The 22,594-nt window shown below is 35.9% G+C and overlaps 1 protein-coding gene across 22 annotated transcripts in view; it reads right to left on the bottom strand.

Moving 5' to 3' along the window:
- MPDZ (multiple PDZ domain crumbs cell polarity complex component) overlaps positions 1–22,594 on the bottom strand; it is a 212,908-nt gene that overhangs the window by 125,825 nt on the left and 64,489 nt on the right. For 7 of the 22 annotated variants that reach the window (XM_081570365.1, XM_081570379.1, XM_081570386.1 and 4 more), the window contains 8 exons: positions 15,170–15,353; positions 14,252–14,341; positions 10,614–10,711; positions 7,942–8,088; positions 6,938–7,102; positions 5,054–5,239; positions 3,718–3,927; positions 1,328–1,444 (listed from right to left, as the gene is read on the bottom strand). In XM_081570365.1, the coding sequence (XP_081426491.1) occupies positions 1,328–1,444; positions 3,718–3,927; positions 5,054–5,239; positions 6,938–7,102; positions 7,942–8,088; positions 10,614–10,711; positions 14,252–14,341; positions 15,170–15,353 (1,197 nt within the window). The remainder of the gene's footprint in view (positions 1–1,327; positions 1,445–3,717; positions 3,928–5,053; positions 5,240–6,937; positions 7,103–7,941; positions 8,089–10,613; positions 10,712–14,251; positions 14,342–15,169; positions 15,354–22,594) is intronic. The other 15 variants (XM_081570360.1, XM_081570372.1, XM_081570392.1 and 12 more) reach the window with 3 other exon arrangements.

The following is a 22,594-nucleotide window of genomic DNA, read 5'->3' as shown; positions in this document are numbered from 1 at the left end:
ATACTGGTATCATTCTTTGGTCTATTCTATTTTCTACAGGACCTCTTCACTCTCTTCAACAAATCAGAAACTAACTACTCTAACAGAACAAAGACAAGCTGGTGCTAGCAGAGAGGGTTATTTTGTTTCATCACTGAAAGGGCAAAAGGTAACAACAAAGGGCTTGGAGCAATTCTAAGTTTAAATATTTCTAGAATTTAAAAAAATACTTTTTTTCCAGTTACCTGGACTTATAATGTGAAATTATTGTACTGATTACAATATACACCAAAACTTTCCAAACGGCTGATTCAGGAGCTGGCAATTGAAAAACAACTAACAAGAAGAACCATATCCTTCAACAATAGGATTATTAGAATCAAAGCAAGATGTGCACAGTTAGTTATAAACACCTAATGGAGAATTTCACAGGTTTGAAACCTCTCACTAGTCCAAAACCACTAAGACAAGTATTTAAAATATTCCTTTCTAGTCACACTGAGGAATGCTTCCTAGCCCTCCAAAAAAATTTTTGGTCAGGAACCTGGCTTTAATGGTAGAAGTACTAGGAATAGGATGTGTAATTTTTACACTTGTATAAATGTCATATGCATATTTACATCTGGTATTTGGTTTTATAATTTACTAAGTATTAACATAGCACTGGCTCCTCTACCAGACCATAAGGTTCTCAGAGTAAGAACCATGTATTCACCCAACAAAGTTGGCCTCCAGTGGTCCCTAAGTGTAGTTATTACAGTGAATGATTACAGTGAATGATATAGACCAAGTAAAAATAAAATTTTAATGTAAAAGTTTCTGGTAAATCAGTAATGTTAACAAAAATGTATTCATAGAAAACATGAACATTCACTCTTGTGGAAGCTTTTGTGCTCTTAATCCATAGGTAAACCAATCTATGTGACTTTCATATTATTAATATCTAATGAAATAATATAACTGTTACATCATTAAAAGGAAGCTAAAATAACTGATCTATGACTGAATACTGAAAACAGTTAAAGAATGCTTAGAGATACTCAAGTATGTATTTAGAGCAAACAAGTGCTCTAATAACTTTTGGTATGATGTAAAGATTAATTTTACATGTTGACATAATACACTGCTAACTGAATTTCCCCCACAAATCCAACATTTTTCAGGTATATAATGGTTTGCTTTTCTTCTCATTTTGAACTATGAGAACTACTGAAGTTGAAAATAAAATGTTAAGTTTTCCAAAACATAATGAACAAAGAAAACAGTAAGACTTCAGAATGTTTTGAAAAGCAAAAATAAGATACATAAGATTTTGAAAGAAAGCTTGATAAGCCAGGGTGCCACTAACCAGAGCCAAGTCAGCCCTGAAGACAGCTTTATCAGTCAGCCCTTCCTCCTCGCAGGAATGTGGCGGGTAGAGAAAGGAATCCTCCTTAGCAGAAACATAACCCTCTTCTGGGGACAGCTGCAGGGAGAATGAAGCTTAGTGTTTGAGGATGAGTTCATGAAAAAGAGGGAGAACAGGAAAGAGGGAGGGAAAGGGAAAACAGAAGAGAGGGGAGAAAAAAGTAAGGGGGGGAATTGGAAAGTTTTCAAATAATGTTTTCAAGTTATAAACTCATCATAAACAAACGACTTTAACATAAATGATGAGCAAAAAATATAATAAATATTCATATTGAACAGTTTTATATTTTAAGGCACAATAAGAATGCTCATCCCAATACCAACATCATCTCTTAGATGAGAATCCCTTTCTACGAATTTCTTCACCCTTCTTACAAAAAGATTATCAAAATCAATAATTTTTTACATTATAATAATCTTCTGGTCACTTCTGGTCACCTACCAAATATTCGAGTTAAACAATGACTTCTAAATACAGAAATAAGGCAACTTTTAAGTATTAAGACATAGAAGAATTTGCAGAAAAAGAAAACATTAAAAAGAAGGACCAATATCTTTCTGTCATTCCTTACTAGAATATTACTTTAAAGAATGTAATTTCTCTGACAAGGATAGTCAGTGAACTCTCAACGGAGTCTCTTCATTTAGCATGGCTCAAAATACAACCATCACCACCAACTCTATATGTATACAATATACTTACATTGCACTCCTGATTATTTTAAAGAATGTTAATTTCTTTGACAAGGAACGTTAGTAAACTCTCAATGAAGTCTCTTAATTTAACATGGCTTAAAATACACCACCAACTCTGTATGTATATAATACACTTATATTGCACTCCTGAGAAGTCAAATTACAACCATGATCACAGTGATGGAAAACCTAGCATTCTTCTTAGAATATCAGGAAAAAACAGGCTAAAACATTTAGACTGTCTTGCCTACATCACCCTGTATCACCAATATGTGCAAAAGTATTTGAGAGGAAAAAAAATGTTTATCTTCTTTGACCACACATATGAGCTTAATTTTTAGTAAAACTGACTTCATATAAATGAGATTTATCACAATTGCAATGCATATTCAATTTGAAATACTAAATACTCATATGAAAGAAACTTATTCTGGAACTAGCAAGGGAAAAAAAAAAAGACTGCTTCAGAGTTAAGTGGCACAATTTTCCCTTAAGGGCAGTAAAACACATGTATTGATCATGTTTGCCATTTTCTTTGTGTAACAGAAAGACCAGAACCAAATGTATGGTCAATCTTAATAAATATGTAGAGTCCCATAATGCACTATCTTCATTCTTACACTCTTCATACTGAACCCTTGTTCTGATTCCTACAATCCTGGTTTAATTTAAGGTTTGCTTAATATTCTCTTTCTTCTTCCCTTCCTTCCTTCCTGTTTTCATAAATACATTTTCACAGGTTATCAAAATTTGTTGTGGAACGAAAAGCAGAGCATGAAAACTCTACTCAACATTTTAAATACATCAACAAGCTTACAATCTAAACAAACTCTTTGACAAAGTCAACAGACTTTTATTCGACGTTTATGCAAATATATCTATGTGTTTATGTTTATTTAAGAGAAAATATTATTTGTCTTTTTCACTTAAAATATATTTATACACTGAAAAAAACACAAATATTGAGACTGTCTCTAATATTTCACTGAAATTCAATGTTAAGTGCTATGTTGCAATCACTGTACCCAAAAAATCATACTGACATTATGTAGCATGAATTTATTAGTTGCTTTTATGTTGCAGTAATTAATAACATGAATGCTATTCCTTCCCAGGAGGAGAGCTACAGGCTGATGAACCTAAATTAGAAAGTTCAATTTCTTGCTCTGCAGTAATTATATAACAAAAATTTTTAAGTCAACAGAATACCAGGACTTAATCCACTCTGACAGAGATTCTATTTCTTCCACTATAACTGAAGATTCCACTGTTAGCTGTTGTTATTAATTTCTCTAATACGTCAACTTACTGGCATAGATATTTTAAAGCCTGTTTCTTCGAAAAATGTTTGTTTCTATATTGATCATGACCTTATTTTTGAATTAAGAAAAAGCTAAAAGTGAACCACAGAACATTAACTTTTAAATTTATTTCTGTATTTCCTGGCTGCTTCTTTCCTTTATTCTTTTAAAAAAATATTACTCAAAATTAAATTTTTACACTCATGGAGCCAGTAACCATGCTGATGAAAAGTATCAAAAGTCACGATTCAATCATGAAAATACCTGAAGCAAAAAGGCTGAAAGTCACTTTTATTTGCAAATAAAAAGAAATCAATAAACTCTGAATTCTTACAGACAAAGGCTTGGCAACTCCTATTCTCACAGTTCCTGATGGTGCACCCTTCAGGGCCTGGACAGCTTCTTCGAGACTGCTGTTTTCCAAGTTAACATCATTGACAAACATAAGTCGATCCCCAGGGAGAAGTCGTCCATCCTTTTCCGCAATTCCACCAGGCACCAAAGAACGAATGACGATCACAGTGCTTGCTGGATCAACTGGATCCTGACAGGATGAGAAAGCAAAGAGCAGGCGACTCCTTTCTACACTTAAAAATGGTATTACAGGTTGCACTCTCTGCATTGTAATGGATGGGTAAATTTTTCAAAGTGTCTTTTAAAAGTTCCATACAACACTTCCAGTGAACTATCTAGGTGAAGGCTATCTCCATTTTGAAGAGTTTAGGAAGAGTCCATCTTAAACAATGGCATCCCTACTCTCAATGGTTCCCAAACAGATCTTTTAAATTTTATAGGTAAATTTAAAATTGTGACTTCAGCTATTGATAAACTGCCCAATTTCTTAGCTATCATCTGAGATTCATGAATTATTAACAGCAGCCTTTACTGACAGGCTGTTACTATTGTGGAACATAAGTAGATGTAAGTGTTCTGAGGAAAGGGCTTGTTTTTGGAGTGAAGAAATACAGGAGGCCATGTCGTAGTTGATGATGCAGCGCTTTCTGATACACAGCGACCTTAATATTAGAACAAGACTCCAGAACCACGCCTGGGAAATAATACAACTCTCTGGAGTCATGTGAGACAGCCTTCCAGCTCAGCATTAATTAATGAGGAGCAGCAGCTGCACTTCATCAGACCAGCAGTAGCGTCCCCTCAGTAACTCAGCACAGAGCACAGCACAGGCTACACCTGACCTGACCTAATTTAAGATTATTCATTAAGTTTGGTCAAATAATAAGAATATGAGAATTTACAATATATCCAAAATGATACATCTATCATTCACTCCAGACAAAAGAAGTAAGTATTTGATAGTTTCTGTCTTACCAATAAATATGAACCATTCATTAAGAGCAAGGAAATAAAAACAGTTTAGGCATATTCCCCAAAGAAACAGAAAAACTGTATTTCTATGATATTCCTAAAAAGTATTCTGCATTGTCTTCAAATTTCCAAGAGCTGAAATATAAAAGAGCTCAAAAAACTCAATGTCAAAAGAAATGCTTTATAATAATAATCATTATAAATTATTATTCTGAAAGACTAGAAACAAGAATACATATTTGAGGACTCTAAAGTATTATCTACTTTTGCTCTGCCAGTAACAATATGTGTTTAGCATCTGTTTTCTTTTTTAAAAAAATTTGTTAAAAGTAGGATATATTTACCTGGTAATCTAAAATGCTAAAACCAAGTCCTCTGGTCCCTTTCTCCAGCTCTATGTTCTGAACATCGGCTTCCCACATAGCCAAAGGTCCTTGAACTTCCTCTGCATTCCGACCCACATCAGTCATAGTCAGCACAGGATCCTCTGTCTCCGAGGACCCGATGAACTCACCTAGATCTACGTGAGGCTGGATAAACAGACCAGACAGCTCTTATTTCAGACATACTAGATCCGCAGATGTACATACCAACACTATGGGGAAAAGGTAGATTCCCAGCATCTGTCCAGAATATAGCACTCGCATATGAGCAGCAACAGTTTATCAAGAAACCTTTATGAATTAAGGTATCAACTTAGAAATAACTTAACTTGTAATAGGCACTTAAAATATATGGTTCAAAGAGCTTCCATAAAAATATATAGTGATTCTATCTTAGCAGCATAATTCTGTGATTTTCACCTTTTTCATCAGTGTCTGAATCACATCTGTTGTTAGAAAAAGAAATGTAAAGCTATTTTTGATATTAAAGAAAAAGAATGCTTATGATAAATTAGAACAATTCAAGAGGAAATGGCTGTATGTATAAGTTCTGCACACTGAGCAAACAAGGGTTCTAAAATCCTATGAGTTGTGTACATGATTATTTCATTAATAAATTAATATGCACAGTGGCAAGACGATATCGGAAGACACATTGGCCTTGGCTTGAAGACTTCCTCTATTATTTTTCTTTTATCTGTGCTTCCTTGAGCTGCATTCTTAACTGGGCTTCACAGTTACCCATCTCAAAGAATTTTTGTGGATTAAGTAAGGTAATATTTAAAAAGCACTTGGCACAAAAATAGGGGTTCAAACATTAGCTTCTTTTAGTCAAACATATACAGTGAATCTTGATTAATTCAGTTTTGTATATTTCTTGAAGACATTAGATAGGAAAAACATGTTTTTGATGAAATGTTACTTTAAGCTATCATTGCAAAATTTTTTAACAATTATTGCACAGTAGGACCATGGATGCAAATCTGTCCACCTGATTTATTGTAATAATCCCATTTATACCACATAAAATATATCTGGACATGTATGGTGCTAGACTGATTTCTACAGAATTTGGCATGATGTTTCTTATTTTCCCCTATTCTTATCACTCATATGACAAGCACTGAGCTGGGGAGGTAATACAAAAGTATCCTTGACTGCTGCTGCTGCTGCTAAGTCGCTTCAGTTGTGTCCAACTCTGTGCAACCCCATAGACAGCAGCCCACCAGGCTCCCCCGTCCCTGGGATTCTCCAGGCAAGAACACTGGAGTGGGTTGCCATTTCCTTCTCCAATGCATGAAAGGGAAAAGTGAAAGTGAAGTCACTCAGTCGTGTCCGACTCTTAGCGACCCTATGGACTGCAGCCTACCAGGCTCCTCCGTCCGTGGGATTTTCCAGGCAAGAGTACTGGAGTGGGATGCCATTGCCTTCTCTGATCCTTGACTAGATATGTACTATATATTCACTACTTTCATATTTCAATTTTATCTTCTGTTAAGGGGGACAATTGTCTATTTCATAGGAATACTGTGACTAAATTATACAAGCACCTACTTTACCTGTACAAGCACCAATAATACCTAATGACTGACATTTTACCTCAAGAAAAGTGAGATTCAGAAAGATGAAGTGACTTGCCCACGGTCACAGAGTGAGGAAGGGTCAAGCCTGATTCAAACCTAGGTCTGTCTGACTCCAAGGTCTATCCTATACGCCACAGGAATTGTGAGGAAATCAGAACCAAGTAAAAAAAAAAAAAAAAAAAAGGCTTAAAAATTTTTTAAACGCCATATAGCCTTCCCGTTATACGTTCAGATTAGTCTCCTGTATCTGCATGTCTGATACCTTTTCTGTTAGTTCAATGTCACATAAGTCCAGGCTCTCCAACTCCGACGGGGCAGTAGGTGGCACTGTTCGACGACAGCACACCATTGTCACCTCTATAGGCAGCTCTTTTAAAATAGTCACCACATCCTGGTGATTCTCCCCAAGTAGAGTTATACCATTCACCTGTGAAAAAAGAAAAGTTGACCAAGAAAGAACACTTCCTAACATGACTACTCCTTTCAAAGCAATTTTTTATTACATTAATATCAATTGCACTCAAGGGATGAGCATAGCTGTATTATGCTCAGAACTGTGGCTAGATCTGCAGTAGTGTTACCTTAAATAATTTACATGCAACACTACAGTCTTATTGGAATTGGACCTTCTAAAGTACTCACAGAAAGATCACTAGCTTTCACCCATGTTTCATACGCCTGTGTAATAGTTTGGAAAGAGAGAATTAATAAAATTGTTCCCAAAGAATAAAGCTTGTTTTAAAATGATATATCACCATTAAAAGAAAAAATTCAAGATAAAAAAATGGCATGTATTTTATTATATACTAATACATTTAAAAAGTGGGATAAATTAGTAAATTCAAATTTTCTTACATATTCATTAAAAATATCTGGATAATTGCATAGAACCAATAATAAGCAGTTACACCTAATGAAGGATTGGGACAGAAAAAAACACTACTCACTAGAGTATATCTTTGTCTTATATGTGATTATGAAACGTGAATATATTACCTATTCTAAAAATTGAATGTTTAAAAAAAAAGAAAGACAGTTTTTATATTCTCTGGACCTAAAACAAAAACCATGCATGGAATTAGGTCTGATGATCAATGTACATACAGACTGGAAATTTCTGCTCTGGGTAAAGTCTTACTTGTGTATCTCTCTCAAGTACCTTTGGAGGAGGAACTTAAAATAAGAACTTAATTGTTCACCACATTAAGCCTCCCATAGCCTTTTCAGAATTTTATTTACGAAGGGGAAGATGGAATAGCTGCTTACTTCCAACAGCTCATCTCCACTGAAAAGTTTCCCACTGTGTCCAACAGGTCCTTCCGGGAGGACAGATCGAATAAAATGATGGCCCACTGTTGCTTCCAGACTTATTCCCAACCCACTGTTCTCGCTGAATTTGCTCACATGAGCCACCTGAAAGGAGAAATATCATCACAATTTTTAATATTCACTTTTTTTCTTTCTGTATATGTATTTTATGTTCACCCCCCCAGGTCAAATTTCTCGGAAAAGCTTCAAAAACCTTATTTTAAAGCTGCAAACCGTCAGCATTTTGCCTTGGAAAGAGTATGGATGTCTATTAGTTTCCTGAACCAACACAAACCAAGAGGAAGCAGCCAAGTGCAAGCTTCCAAGACACTCTGATATCTAAGATGCTGATACCAGATGCAGGGTAGTCAGAGGACCACTGATAAAATCAGAAGCCTGAGCTCAAACCACACACAGAAAGACACACCCTTACCACCTTCCATGCCCTAGGACTACGCTAATCCCATTACACAGACTATCTCACTTACTTTTCATAAACAGGTACAGTATCTATCCCTGCTTCCAAACTTACAAAAATGAGGTTTTGAGAGGTCAGTTTCAATACAGTCACACAGCTAAGAAAAGCGCTTTGAACCTCAGCAGTCTGAACCCACGGCCCAGGCTCTGGACCATAAACTGTATCAAGGGGACAACACTTGTCTTTAAAAGTGAATCAAAGCTTAAAACAGGAGAGTAAACTTTTTATTTCCTACTGTTACTCTAAATAACGAAGAACATTAGGAAATCACTATTTTTACAGACAGTCCAATCACTATAATATTAAAATCAGAAATTATACTAAAGATGATCTGCTTTATCCCCTTTATAGTTAAGGGAACCGAGTGATGGAGAGACTGAGAAAAATATTGTTTAATTATAAAAGATCTTTTTCAAATCTTAATGATAATGAGCACAGAATTAATACTGGAAGCTGCATTATCTGAATTTAAAATCTATTGTTGACAAAATCCTTCAATTCCTTATTTAGGTATCACTTCCTCCATGCCGCCGTCCGTGTCCCCACTTACCACATCCATCAATTCTTCTCTCTACTACCCCACTCCTCCTGTAACTTCATTTATGCTGTGAAACTACATAGGAAGCAATTGCAAACCCAGACATGTCATATTTACCTGTGTTTGATAAGGGCCTATAAATAGCTTAGTACTTTCTGGCTTATAATAAATTTTCACCCTTGATACATTACTGGAAGTGCCACCAAAATAACATGTAGACAAAGGGCGGTTAAAAGTCCACAGTCCCCATTCTGACCTCTGTGAGGAGTGGCTACTTAAAGCGTGCTCTTCACTACTCAAGTATGACCCAAGGAGCGCAGTCTCAGTTATGCATGCCAGTCATGTTAACGCCACCCCACAAACGAACCTCCCAACTTGCATTTCATGCTAAACTAACCATAGTTAAGCTGGACTTTGATGTATTCTTTCTTGACTCAATTTAAAATGGTAGTCACAGCTGTACTTACTCAAATCTTATTTGACACAAATTGAGTGTTTAAAAAAAAACTTTGTAATGAGGATTAAAAGAAACACTGAGAATACTGCTTGACACAAAGTACTCAGTAAATGTTATTTTTATTAATATTATATGTAATTATCTCGTGTTTTATCACCTTTAATCTAGAGCTACTTAAATATCATAAGCAATATGAAAATGTTTACCTAACCAAGTATCTTATTGTTCCTTTTGAAATTCCTGAAATTTGCTGGTATATACTTGTTAAGTCGCTTCAGTCGTGTCCGACTCTGTGCGACCCCATAGACGGCAGCCCACCAGACTCTGCCATCCCTGGGATTCTCCAGGCAGGAATACTGGAGTGGGTTGCCATTTCCTTCTCCAGTGCATGAAAGGGAAAAGTGAAAGTGAAGTCGCTCAGTCGTGTCCGACTCTTAGCGACCCCATGGACTGTAGCCTACACCAGGCTCCTCCGGCCATGGGATTTTCCAGGCAAGAGTACTGGAGTGGGGTGCCATTGCCTTCTCCAGGTATATACCTAGAGATTCATAATCAATGTCCACTTCATTAAAACACTTTTTAGAGCAGCAGATCACAACTGCTACTCTAGGTATGCAAGTTGTTAAATAAACATAAAATGTTCACTATGGCCTAAGTAAAATGAAAAAAGCATGCAGACTGAAAACTCTCAACAAGAATAAGAGCATAAGAATGATAAAGAGGAAAGAGGGAAAAGTTCTTTTTACAATTCTGTGCTAGGTCATGATGATTTTTGTTTTATTTTCAAGTAAATTCTGTCATTCTATTCTAATTCTTTCCATAAATCCCAGGAATCAGAATCAGAAAAACTCTTCCTCTTATCTATATAATATACACTACTATCAGAAGTAGTGATGAATTATAAGTTCTAAAACTTCCATTCCATGTACTTTAGCACCTTGGTTACTTACTATCCAACTTTCTCCAACTTGAATTTTTTAACATCTGAATCAGCACATTTAGGTCTTTGAAAAAAACACTAGTGTTTGCAACTTCTCTAGGACTATTTACAATAGTCATCTTTGACTATTTATAATAGTCATCCTTATTACTGTCAGAAACTCCCCGCTCAAATACAGTTCACGAGTTAGGAAGTTAGGGAGAGGAAGCTAACGTACCACTATTTCATAATTAATCCCCATAATCCTTTGCCACTTGGTCAGCAGGGCAGCTTCCTGTTGTTGAGCATCTTCTATTTCTTCTCTCTCAGCTGACACTAATGGAAGAGTAGACACAATTAGTGACATACTACAAGAATCTCCATGTCTCAATATTCTGTACCAGGGACACAGTGATGAGAACCTATCTGTCATACTGTTAGGTAGAAAGTTAGACATGAGAAATGAGGGGTGGCCTGGCTGAAAAGGATGCAAGCTGATCTCTAAACCCCATCCTAGACACACCCAGGGGAGTTCACAAATATGCTACAAAATAACCACAGAGATTTTTCCAACTGGTGCACATGTGCCCAAGGCACACTAACCACAGGGCTTCTCCAGGTAACCCTAGGTAGCTAGGAAAGAGCCCAGTAAGGGCTCATAAATACTCTACACACACACACACACATATATCTGACAAAAGACTGAACTATGGGAAGGCATAAACAACATAACCTGCTGTTATATAACTTGCAACTGTCAATAGGCTTTGAGTGGATGCCCATTTGCATTCACTTGCACTGACTGGTGGCGAGTACAGCCCTAATTTGCATTTTGCACAGGGCATAACCAAAAGGAGGAGACAGAAAGTATAAAAAGGGGGAAGCCAAGAGGAGTCAGAAGGATGACAACTCCTTTGGGGTCAGCCTGCTCCCTTGTCGTCGGAGTGTCTGATAAAAGATCTGTCTGCTTGAGCTGAACTGAGCTATAACTGTCTGTTGTTTTAAACCCTTCAGCCCGTCATACCAAATTTTTGTTGAAATGAGACAAGAACTGAGGAAGAACTGACATGACAATAATATGTTTAACTCTTCTCCTAATACATGATTTACTCTTACTTCTCTACACATTTTAGTAATTCAGTTTAGAACTGTATATTCCAACACTATTCTCTTTTAAGAGATATCTTTTAGGTCTTAACTATATTTCAATTAAAGTATCCATATATTATCTAACTTTTATTTAAAAGAATGAGCACTCCAAGTAGCTCTAGGATTCACTTGATGGCCTTCTAGTGACTATTAAAAAGCTATACTGCCTTCTATGTTAATCTCTTTCATTTTCATTGGTTCTACAGAGTACAGAAGAGAACATGCTATGACTCAGAAAAAAGCAAACAAAAGAAATTAACAAATAATATATGCAACTCCATGTACTCCATGTACAATGAGAAAATATAAATAAAAAATAAGAAACAAATGGAAAATGTGCATTAAATTAAAACTCTATAATAGGAATCCTACTAATTGGTAAAAAAAAAAGAAAGTGAAATCTATTTTGTGAAGAAATTCACAAAACAATTATGTAAACAATACTGAATTAAAATAAACTGGTTGAGGATAATTTTCAAGTCATATTCAAGGATTTCCATGCCATCATACTTCTTACTCATAAAGGCTGTCTTTTAAAAAAATCTTTACAAGGCACTACTCCCTAAATTAGATTTTCAACATCACTTTTAGCATTCAATTCTCAAATTTAAAGAGTATTCTAAAATTCAGATGTCTCATTAACTGCCTCCTTGTTAGTGGAACGAATGGGCTTTCACTCCAGGCCTATTCCAGGTTTCTTATGCTTTAAATTAATAATATGCAGCTTTCTCCTTGAAAACTAGAAACAGTAAACTATTTATTTCTTTAAAAATCTGGAGACTAGCCACCCAAAATGAGTGTTTTCTCTTCAAAAGTGTATTGTGCTGAGAGGATAAAAGTGCAGGAGTGAACACAGATTATAGGAAACCTTTCAACCTGATGAGAGTTAAAAACATTAGGGTCAGTTCAGTCCCACCTCCTCCCATAACCCATTTCTCTGATTCTGCAGTGGTCATGCAAGTGAGCAGTGATTCAAGGAGGGTGAGATTCTGAATAAAGAAAGTAAGAAATCTGTAAGCTAATAATAAAAGATTTGTATTCATTCAACCAATCTACAGTCACAAAAACCCTCCATGTTCTCTCTTTCCCAAATGCTCCAAGATGAGATTCCAGGCATATTTAAAAAACCATAAATTCCAATCTTCTGATGTTGCTGAGAAGTCAAATGACTTGCCCAGGCTCACACAATGAGTCAAATTTCTGTGGAAGAGACAACGATATCTTATCCCTTGTCTGAGGACCAGCACTTAAGTAGATGCATTAAAATAGTTTAGATATTTTTTCCTTTATTTTAAAAAGATTGTGGGACTCCTGATCCCAAGTCTAGACCCTCTCACTCTCAATGCACATCACCAAAGTAAAACAGATGGTTGAGCCTTTAAGACCATCTGCTACACTTGCTCCATCTATTATCTCAAGTTTCATGCTTTGAAACATTTTTTATCCTTTTCCAGAAACTGTGGTGCTGGAGAAGACTCTTACGAGTACCTTGGACAGCAACCAGTCAATCCTAAAGGAAATTAACCCTGAATATTCACTGCAAGGACTGATGCTGAAGCTCCAATATTTTGGCCACTTGATGCAAAGAGCCAACTCATTGGAAAAGACTCTGATGCTGGGAAAGATTGGGGGCAGGACAATAAAGAGGCAACAGAGGATGAGATGGTTGGATGGCATCATCAACTCAATGGACATGAGTCTGAGCAAACTACAAGAGATAGTGAAGGACAGGGAAACCTGGCGTGTTACAGTCCATGGGGTCACAAAGAGTCGGACACAACAGAGCGACTGAACAACAAAGTACTTCCGATATTCACTTTATCCTAAATAATTCCTACACTTACTAGTGTAAAAATCACAGACTGTGATTAATACCTGAGAATCCTACATATCTCACTCTTGGGATATCACTGTGAACAAAAATATTCACTTTAAACAAAAAACCCACAATTTTCAGCAAGAAAAATACTTAACAATGAAGGAGCAAATATTTTAACGAACTGCAGCATTTCAATATAACTTTTAGCGAAGGGCAGAATTCTCATAAGGAAATCTGTCTTGGGCTTTGTTCAGTGGATTTAATTTGTTATTAAACACCTAAAGCAACATGACAGGTCAAGGAAGCATGGACCACCCAGCCTAGAAAGACGGCAGCAACATGTTGACATAATTATGTATAACAATGCTGCCTTAAAATTTCTTTAAGCAGTGTGATGAATTCTAGGTGTATAGAGACAGAAATCTCAGAAAGGCTTAATAATTTCTCTGTATAACTCCTTTCAAAATTTAGAATTTTAAAAAAATTTGGAGGAAAAAGCCCCCAAAATAGGCATACTTTCATTTAAGAGTTTAAACTTTAAAGATTCATTTTTTATGTTTATTTTTTAAATGCTTTAACACTTTACTGTTGCTTGTTCAATAAGACACATATCGGTTCTATCTTAAGAAATAAGGGGACTTAAATAAAACCATGCATGTAACAGAATGATTTCTAAAGGTTCTGGTCTTAAAAATATGAAGAAGAGAAGAAGACTGACTCAGCAAGAAAATCTGGCAGTTATAAACAAACAATTTTAACCAACTAGAGCAATTAATCACATCTATAAACAAGGATTTAACACTCTTTTCTGAAAGTTATTTTTCTAATAATTTATAATATATCCATAGAGGTTGAACCACATTTGTAAAAGTCATTTCTCTCAAAAAAGTAATAAATATTGTAATAACCTGGCTCCACGTGTTTACCTTCTTCTTCAATTGGTAATATGCTGGTGTTTCTCCTCAGAGATAAAGACTCTTCATCTTCTTGATAATTATCTTAAAGATAAGAAGATTTTAGCACTTAGGCCTGTAGTATAATCAAGCAACTTGACTTTTTCAAACTCCACTTTATTTGAACACCTAGATGAGAGCTAACTTTTTGTATATAAAGTTTTCAACAATCACAGGTACTTACAGGAAAGTTCTCCTGCTAATGGAACAAAGAAGTGATAAAATTCCCCTGGGATTTGCCTCCCTGTTTCCCGGTCTACAATTAGTAGTGTGTGGCATAAATGGTCAACAGTTTGAGAAATGAAACACACTTTCAAATCAACAGCCTGACTTCTACGAATAAATGCTTACATCAGGGAACTGTGTGGGGATTTTGGTAATTTTCAGAGATGTTTCATGTACAAACACTTATGAATGACATTTCTAAATGTGGAAATAAGGGTCTCATGGTCTACCGACCAAGTTAGTCAAGCCTAAACACTGAATTAAAGCTGATTCCTTCAAGAAAAGGCTGGGCAATTTGGAAACATTACAGGGCTCACATACATAATCCAGGCAGAACAAACTTCCCCCTAAAGAGAAAATGTATCAACGACATCCAAAAGTAAGGCAACAACAGAAAGGGAAACGACCGTACATGATTCCAAATGAGAAGTGGTGACTGAGAAAACAGGACAGAAATCTGCTTTATTCAGAAGTTGTTTCTACAGTTAATGGACAAATCTCTGGTTGCAGTTAATCCCCATTGTATTAAAATCCCTTTTTACTTGGTTCATAATAAACAGTTACAACTAAGTTGTTCTTTAAATAGTTTTAGAATTAGAAAAAAACTGATATGTGTCTAACCGAAAAATCAGACTCACGTGTCCTCACCTTTGCTAACACTTGCATTAACAGGAGACAAAACTGCGTCTTTTGTGACGTCTTCCCGTGATGCCAGTTCAGCATCCTGCTTGGTTCCTCTTCTCACTAGTGTCAGGTGCACAGTCTGGCCCGTGTGTCGCAACACCTCCACTGCTTGTTGATTGGTAAAACCCTGAAGGTTTGTGCCATCTACCTACGGTTAGAACAAGACATGGTAGAAATATAAGGATACCAATCCATGAAACACACGGTAACTGCTGGTCAGTGAGAACAGAATTAGGAGTGAGTACTCCCCTAGTTAGGGAATGGGCTGACACCTGTTCAGGGACCAGTACTAGCTCAGATGCACTGGAATCACGCGGGAGTGTTTCATTTGTTTTAATATAAATGATGGAGTCTCACTTCTAGAAATTATAAGCTAGCGGGTCTTAGGGTGAGGGCCAGGATTCTCTATCTCTTAAAATATTCTTCTATATTTCTCAAGAGATCCTAATACACAGTCAAGCTTGGAAACCAACACTAGGTAGGACACAGAGGTATAGAAGATAGTGAAGAAAGTGGTCACTGAGAATGCTGACAAATTCCAAAGAAAGATGACGAAACTACCTTCCTTTTTATATCTTTGCCTCTTCAAAAAAAATTTTCCCTTTTTCCTGTTCACAAATGACAAAACACTTGAGGGTGCCCCAGTGATCTTTGCAAAATACAGATATGATCCTATCACCCCACCCTGGCTTACACAGAACAATCCTTAAGATGTGCTCCAAATTCTCAACGTGGCTTAGAATGGCCTGTGTCAACCCCACCTTGCGTCACCGACCTCATCCTGCAGCACCCTGTCTATTTCTCTGTGCTCTAGCTCCAGAGGATCGTTTCCATTTCTCTGACTTGCAGCACTCCTTTCAGTCATGAGGTCTTTGCAAATTCAGTTCCCTCAGTCTAGACTCTCTGGACAGCCCTCTCCAGCCCACACTGCTTCTAATCTATTCACTTAGAAGAAGCCCATAACTGCTTAGTTCAATAATTATTTCCACAATTAAGCTATTGATGCCCATGACTATAGTTAAAGCCCCCTTTACCAATTCTCCTTCACGGCACTTATCAGAAATTTAATTTTATGTTTTCCAGCATTATTTGGTCTATGACTGCATCCTCCAAGAGGACAGGTTCTGTGTGTCAGCAAAACAAAATGCTGGGAATTCCCTGGCGGTCCAGTGGTTAGGACTCTGTGTTCTCACTGCTGATGGACCAGGTTCAGGCATCTCTCGGCGGGCAACACAACCCACAAGCCATGTGGCCCCACACACACACACACACACAAACACAACAAAACCAGTGCTGTTTTCACAGTAGATATTCACAAATGGGAAACTGGCTCATATGGCAAAGATTTACTTGTGAAACAAATTATATTTCTGAATAAATAAATGCAGGCTATAACACCTTAATTTTTAAAATACATAAAATTTTAAAAGGAAAAATTTGGAAAGTTGAAAAAGTAGTACAATACAATTAATGCTGAAATTCAAAGTCACTGATACTCCTTTTGAATTGTGAAATAGCTGTAAAATGGCTACGTAAGAATCATGCTTTTCTGAGCACAGTGCTGACGATAGTAGGCATTCAAATATTTACTAAATGAATGAGAACTACAATTAAGACCTGTTATCAGTGGTCTCCAAGATGAAGCGCCTTTACTGTAGAGGTTTCTGGAAGAATGTAATACAATTCATAATCAAATATATTTTTAAATCTCATTTTGTTTTATATACATATATGTAATTCATATATTAACTTTGTATATAAAACAATATATAATACATATATAAAACAAGATGCATAATATATAGCATATATAAATACATAGGAGAAAAAAGGAAAGAGAAAGGAATAGGTTATAGATTGATTGATCGCTTGATAGATTGATATTTTTTTTTTTCCAATGGGGATATTCAATAAAAAATCTAGAGACCTCTGATTGAAATCATCAGTGTGATACTCTGCAAGTTAACTTTTGTATGATACTTTTGTGCTAAATGCCAACTTGAACATAGGTGTCTAACTCTCTCCTCTTTCTTCCCACCTCTGTCTTATTGATTCCCTTTTAGAAAGACTGATTAAAATATAACAACAGAGAAAACACTAAAACAAAACTGGAAACCATGGAAGAAGACAAGTCCTTATACCAGTAACTTGGAGGAACTTCTATGAGGAATGGTCTGAATATGACCAGATTGAAGGCAGGGTAGCTGGATCTCTACATATGAGGGAACATCTTGTTTGGTCTGTCAGATGAAACATCAGTAAAATCCAACAACTGTCTTTCATTAAAAGGAGGCAGTCAGAAGGTACATGTGGACTCCAACTGGTGATTCCAAAAACCAATCAAGTGTCAGGCATCACACCAAGCTGGGAGCATGTACCACACAGAATCATATACACGCAATGAAGTCACACTATGCACACACATACATCCACACACAACCCCAACCAACTCCACAACACTCACAGAAAACAATCTGTCAGCACAGACACACAATGTTCTTCATCCTGTTTTCCTGGTTTCCTCTATATTCTATTAATCTACAAGTGAAACTGACTTGTAAATTTAAACTTTCTCCTTCCTTCTTGCTTTGCAATTCCTAAACTATTTGTATAAAAATCCATCTCATCCCCCTTTTGCACAAGCATAGTTCTCACTGAGATCTCTGAGAAAAAAAAAGGTCAAAGGAATAGAATACCATAGTCTGAAAGAAAATGTGTGCCCTGAAGCATGAGTACAAATATCTTCCAATGAGACTGTTATGCAGGGAACAGAAAGATAATTTTCTGAAGCTTCTCTTCAAAGAGATTCATTTTTCATTGTATTTATGGAAGTGGAGAGAATACATACAAAGAAGAAACAAGTATCTACCAAAAAAGAAAAAAGAAAACTATTACAATGAAGGCATCAACAGCATTTTACATACTGTACAAAGTCATGGAATGGAAGACAGGAATATGCAATTTTCCTATGTTTTCAGAGGATAAGAATAGGTAGATAAAAATGATCAGGGAAATAAGACTGAAGACATATTAAGGCTGATCTAGAAAATCAATTTAATTACAAAAAATTACAGGGAGAAGGGAATAATTGAAGAAAAATAATCAAAGAAATTATGAGGAGATAAAGAAATCTGCCTCTATAAATCAGAGGTATATGAAAAACTAGAAACAAAACTAACACCCAGACAAATCTTGATTAAATTCTTGGATTTCAAAAATCAAAAGAAAAAAGCCTATTAGCTTCTAGGAAAGAGAGTGAGCAGATAACTTGTGAAAGAAATTATGAACCCAAAATTTTATACTCAGTGTAACATGTATGGAAATGAAAATTGTGGTTGAGATGCTATGATGTTATTCTATAGTATCATAAGACAGCATCTGATAGCATCAATTATAGCATGAGATGCTATATCTTCTACCAAAGTGTGTTATGAGAAGACCACAAAGCAGATATTTAAGCAATCTGGAATTATAATCTGTACACATTTAGGGCATTAAAGGGCTGGGCTGTTAGAGATTAACAAAGACTTAAGAGGATGTTGCTTTGCTTTTTTAGAGAGAAGAGTGCTATAAATCCCCACTTAGATGTTCAACCTATGACCACAAGTCAAAAGAGCTGTGTCACGTGTTGTAAGGAAGGATGCAGTAAGTACCTTGTGTTTAGCTCTATCAGGAGGTTAAGGGCGAGGCTCTTTAATTGCTCTGACAGTGAAACAAGAGAAAACTGCTATTACGCTGAGAACTGTTTGACAGCCTTACTCTGTCTGGGCACAGATCAGAAGGGGGCCACACACACACATGCATACACACATGCACACACACGAGAAAGCCAGACTGGAGCCACCTTAAAAGCTACCCAAGAGTACCCCTAGGGAATGATGGTGCCCAAAAATGAGAATTTATAGAGCAGAATGTTGAGAAACTGCAGCCAAAGGGAAGAAGAGTCAGTCAGATGAAAAATCAACCATCTGTCATGGAACGCTCAGTCAAATATCTCTAGTAGGGTCTCCCAGGAACCCAAGAAGGAACCCTGAGTGACAGTCGCATTTAAGCATGAGCCAGGCTCACAGAGCAAGAAACCGTGTTACGGAAGTGCCAGCCAGGGATGAAGTGCCTTGCTGTCTTTCACTCTCTTCCTTCACACTGGTAAGGGTCAAGCCGGCACAACAAGAAGGGGAGGGCAGAAAAGAAAAGCTCGGTGTGGAAGACAGACTAGGAGTGCCTTCTCGACCTCTGTGTGAGCCACTAGTTCATAGATGGCTTCTGCTAGGCCAGCGTGGGGGTTGAAATCAGAATATCATTTAGGATGGGAAATCTTTAATTACTAAATTGGAGCTGTATTTGGTGATCCTGATTGGTCACAGGACATTTTACTCTTTGAGAATAATAACTTGACCAAGATTCCCTTCAGGGGAAAAGGAAGACCTTTTCCTATAGAAGGTAAAAGAGACAGCTAAAGACAAATTTTAAAAGGCTGTTTAAGACTATCCCTCCAAGTCTTCTTTATGCAAAGTCTATGTTATTGCCAGCCAAAATGTCCAAGTGTGCAAAGGCAACATGAGAGGTTCTCAGAGCGAAAAGCTTCTGAAAGTCTACCAACACATTCTCTTCCTATGAAATTTACTCAAAAAATACTCTAGCTGACCGAGCGATTAATCAGATTTAAAACTCCAAATAAGAAAAATGTGGCATACAAGGTTTAGTAATAAGTAAAATTTAAATCTAAATAATACTATTATAGCAAACGTAAATGTTTTAAGTCTTGGTCCATAAAAGATATACAAAATGGTACGTAACACAGTTGTTTGTAACAGCAAACCACTATAAACAATATACCTCTCCACGAATAAGAGGTGTTAAGTATATTATGATAGATCCATATGTGCTGATACAACTATACCTACCAGGTATATTTGTAAACTAAATAAATAATAAAAAGGTATAAACTAATACAATCCTAAGTACAGATACATGGAAATTTCCTGAAATGTTAAACCATAAAGTATTAAGAGTGGTTTCTATTAGAACAGCTTTTTAAGCCATGTTCAAATTTAATGTTCTTTAGACCTCAAAGATAAAAATTAATCTAAAAGAAATAAATATGTTATTTATTCTCAGGGTAGCAACAGAGAAAAATCTCACAAAAATCTCAACTTTGAGGTGCCATAAAAATCAGTATGTGCATTCTTAAAATGCACATAACAGGCTGCAAATTTTCATGTGCAATAGATTTTTACAGCTCAATTCTTTAAATATGCGGTTTAACAAAAATCAAATGTGCATGATTTTGTCTACTAAATACCAATAAAGTTCATTATGTAAACAAAAAACATGTTTCCTTTTTTCCCCCCAAAACCTGATGACCTGAATTTAAAAATATATTCCTTACTCAACTCTCACAGATGGTAGGTACTAGCAGAGAAGAAATTGCTATAATGGAATAATTACAGACTTTTAATCCTAGACTTTCGTTCAAAATTTCTCAGTATCTTCATCTGTAATATGAGAATAATGGTACCTACTTTTCCAAAATTACAGTGCATGGCACTTTGTACTGAAAACTTACTCAGAAACTTTTATTAATATTTGATTTAATAGCAGATTTCAAGAGGTACTATTATTAATAAAATGAAGTGATTAATAAACATAAAAACCCCAAGCCTTATGGAAGCACTTTCTGTTCAACATAATTACACACATCATACATATGGGACAAGGCACTGAAACCTGAATGAGGCTCAGGCCAGCTCTGGTCCCTCATTATCACAATAAGAGAGGGAAAAGGCTGCTTCAGACCCAGCTCTCGCAGAGCAAAAGTGCTGTGGAACGAGGTACAATGACAGTAAACTGTCTAGGTGCCATCCTGAGGAGATGGCAGTGCAGTGTAGATACTGCTAAGAATAATTATAGGGGAGAAATCCTAGTTAGAACAAATGGAAAAGGCAGCTCTTCAGTACATTCAATCTAGCTGGCCAAGCCCTCCTCCAACACAGCCTATAATTATACACATATACAAAGAGGGAAATTGAGACTATTAACAAAGTCACAGAATAGTAAAGGCAACATCTGATACCTTTCCATATTTTCTTTTCATGATACATTTCCTGTATAACATTTTTTAATCAGATACATAATTCTATACTGCTTTTATCAAAGATATCTGTATACCAATCTAAAAAAATGAATATATGACTTTATCTAATGACAAGTTTGATTGACTTTACAAAATAGAGTCCTCTTATTAAATAATTCTTATGTAGTAAAGAAAAAGTCTCATTTGCTGTATTCCCTGCCCCTGTAATACCTACATTGAAACCCTAGGGGTTAAGAGAGCATAATTCATAAAACAGGAATCTTATAATAAAAGACTTTAATTTTTAAAATAATACATCCTTAAATAATAGGAAATAATTTCTTAATCCTCTCGCCACTTCAATAATTAAAAAATAAAAACATTATAGTTCAAAATAGCTGCTGCCAAGACAAAATTGAAAAAAAAAAAATGCAAGATAGCAATCGTGAAAAACAACTAGTGTGAAGAACTTTCCTACCTATCTCTCAAAAGACTACAAAATGATGGCATTTTACACAAAATTAATACATGATCAAAGCACTGCATGATATTTCTTAAAAATCAAGGTGCTTCTAACTTTGAAGTAAGAGAGTGCTGCTAAAAAATAAAAAATCATAACACTGATGAGAGCAAAGACAATGACTTTATGGAAAGCAAGAAAATACTTCAGAAAAAAGGTGCTTCCACTTTTGAGTCAACAATCTCCTTTAGCACTGATCTTGCCCAAGCAAAATTATATGAGGTTCCAGTTATAAATCAATGCAAATAATTACAAATTTGAAGGGAAGCTTTTGTGAGTCTTACATGTGTAATCATTTCAGACCCTCAATAAATATCTGCTTAATTAATTAAACCATATATGTACCAAGTATACTATGTATTTTAAATAAATAACTCATTTGGTTTTCTTAAAAATCATACAAGGGAAGTTTCTTTATCTCAATATTGTAGGTAAAGGAATCCTGCTTCTCACTATATGGTTAAATACAGAAGTATATGATCCAGCAATTATACTCCCAAGTATACATTCAGGAGAGAAATGAAAACATATATCCACAAAAAATCTATACATGAATGTTTATAGTGGCATTGTCCATAATAGCCAAAAAGTGGAAACAACTCAAATGTCCACCAACTGATGAATGGATAAATAAAATATGGTGTGTTAATACAATAGAATATTATTCAACTAAAAAAAAGAAACTCAGAATTGATGATGATGATACCCATGGATAGACCTTGTTCAAACCTACTTGAAAACATTATGCTACGCAAAAGAAGCAAATCACAAAGCACCACTTATTGAATGATTCCAT

Source organism: Giraffa tippelskirchi, chromosome 1, assembly GCF_054371585.1.
Source record: "Giraffa tippelskirchi isolate mGirTip1 chromosome 1, T2T-mGirTip1v1.2.pri, whole genome shotgun sequence".
NCBI lineage: Eukaryota > Metazoa > Chordata > Mammalia > Artiodactyla > Giraffidae > Giraffa > Giraffa tippelskirchi.
This window is presented reverse-complemented; position numbering and strand designations above follow the sequence as displayed.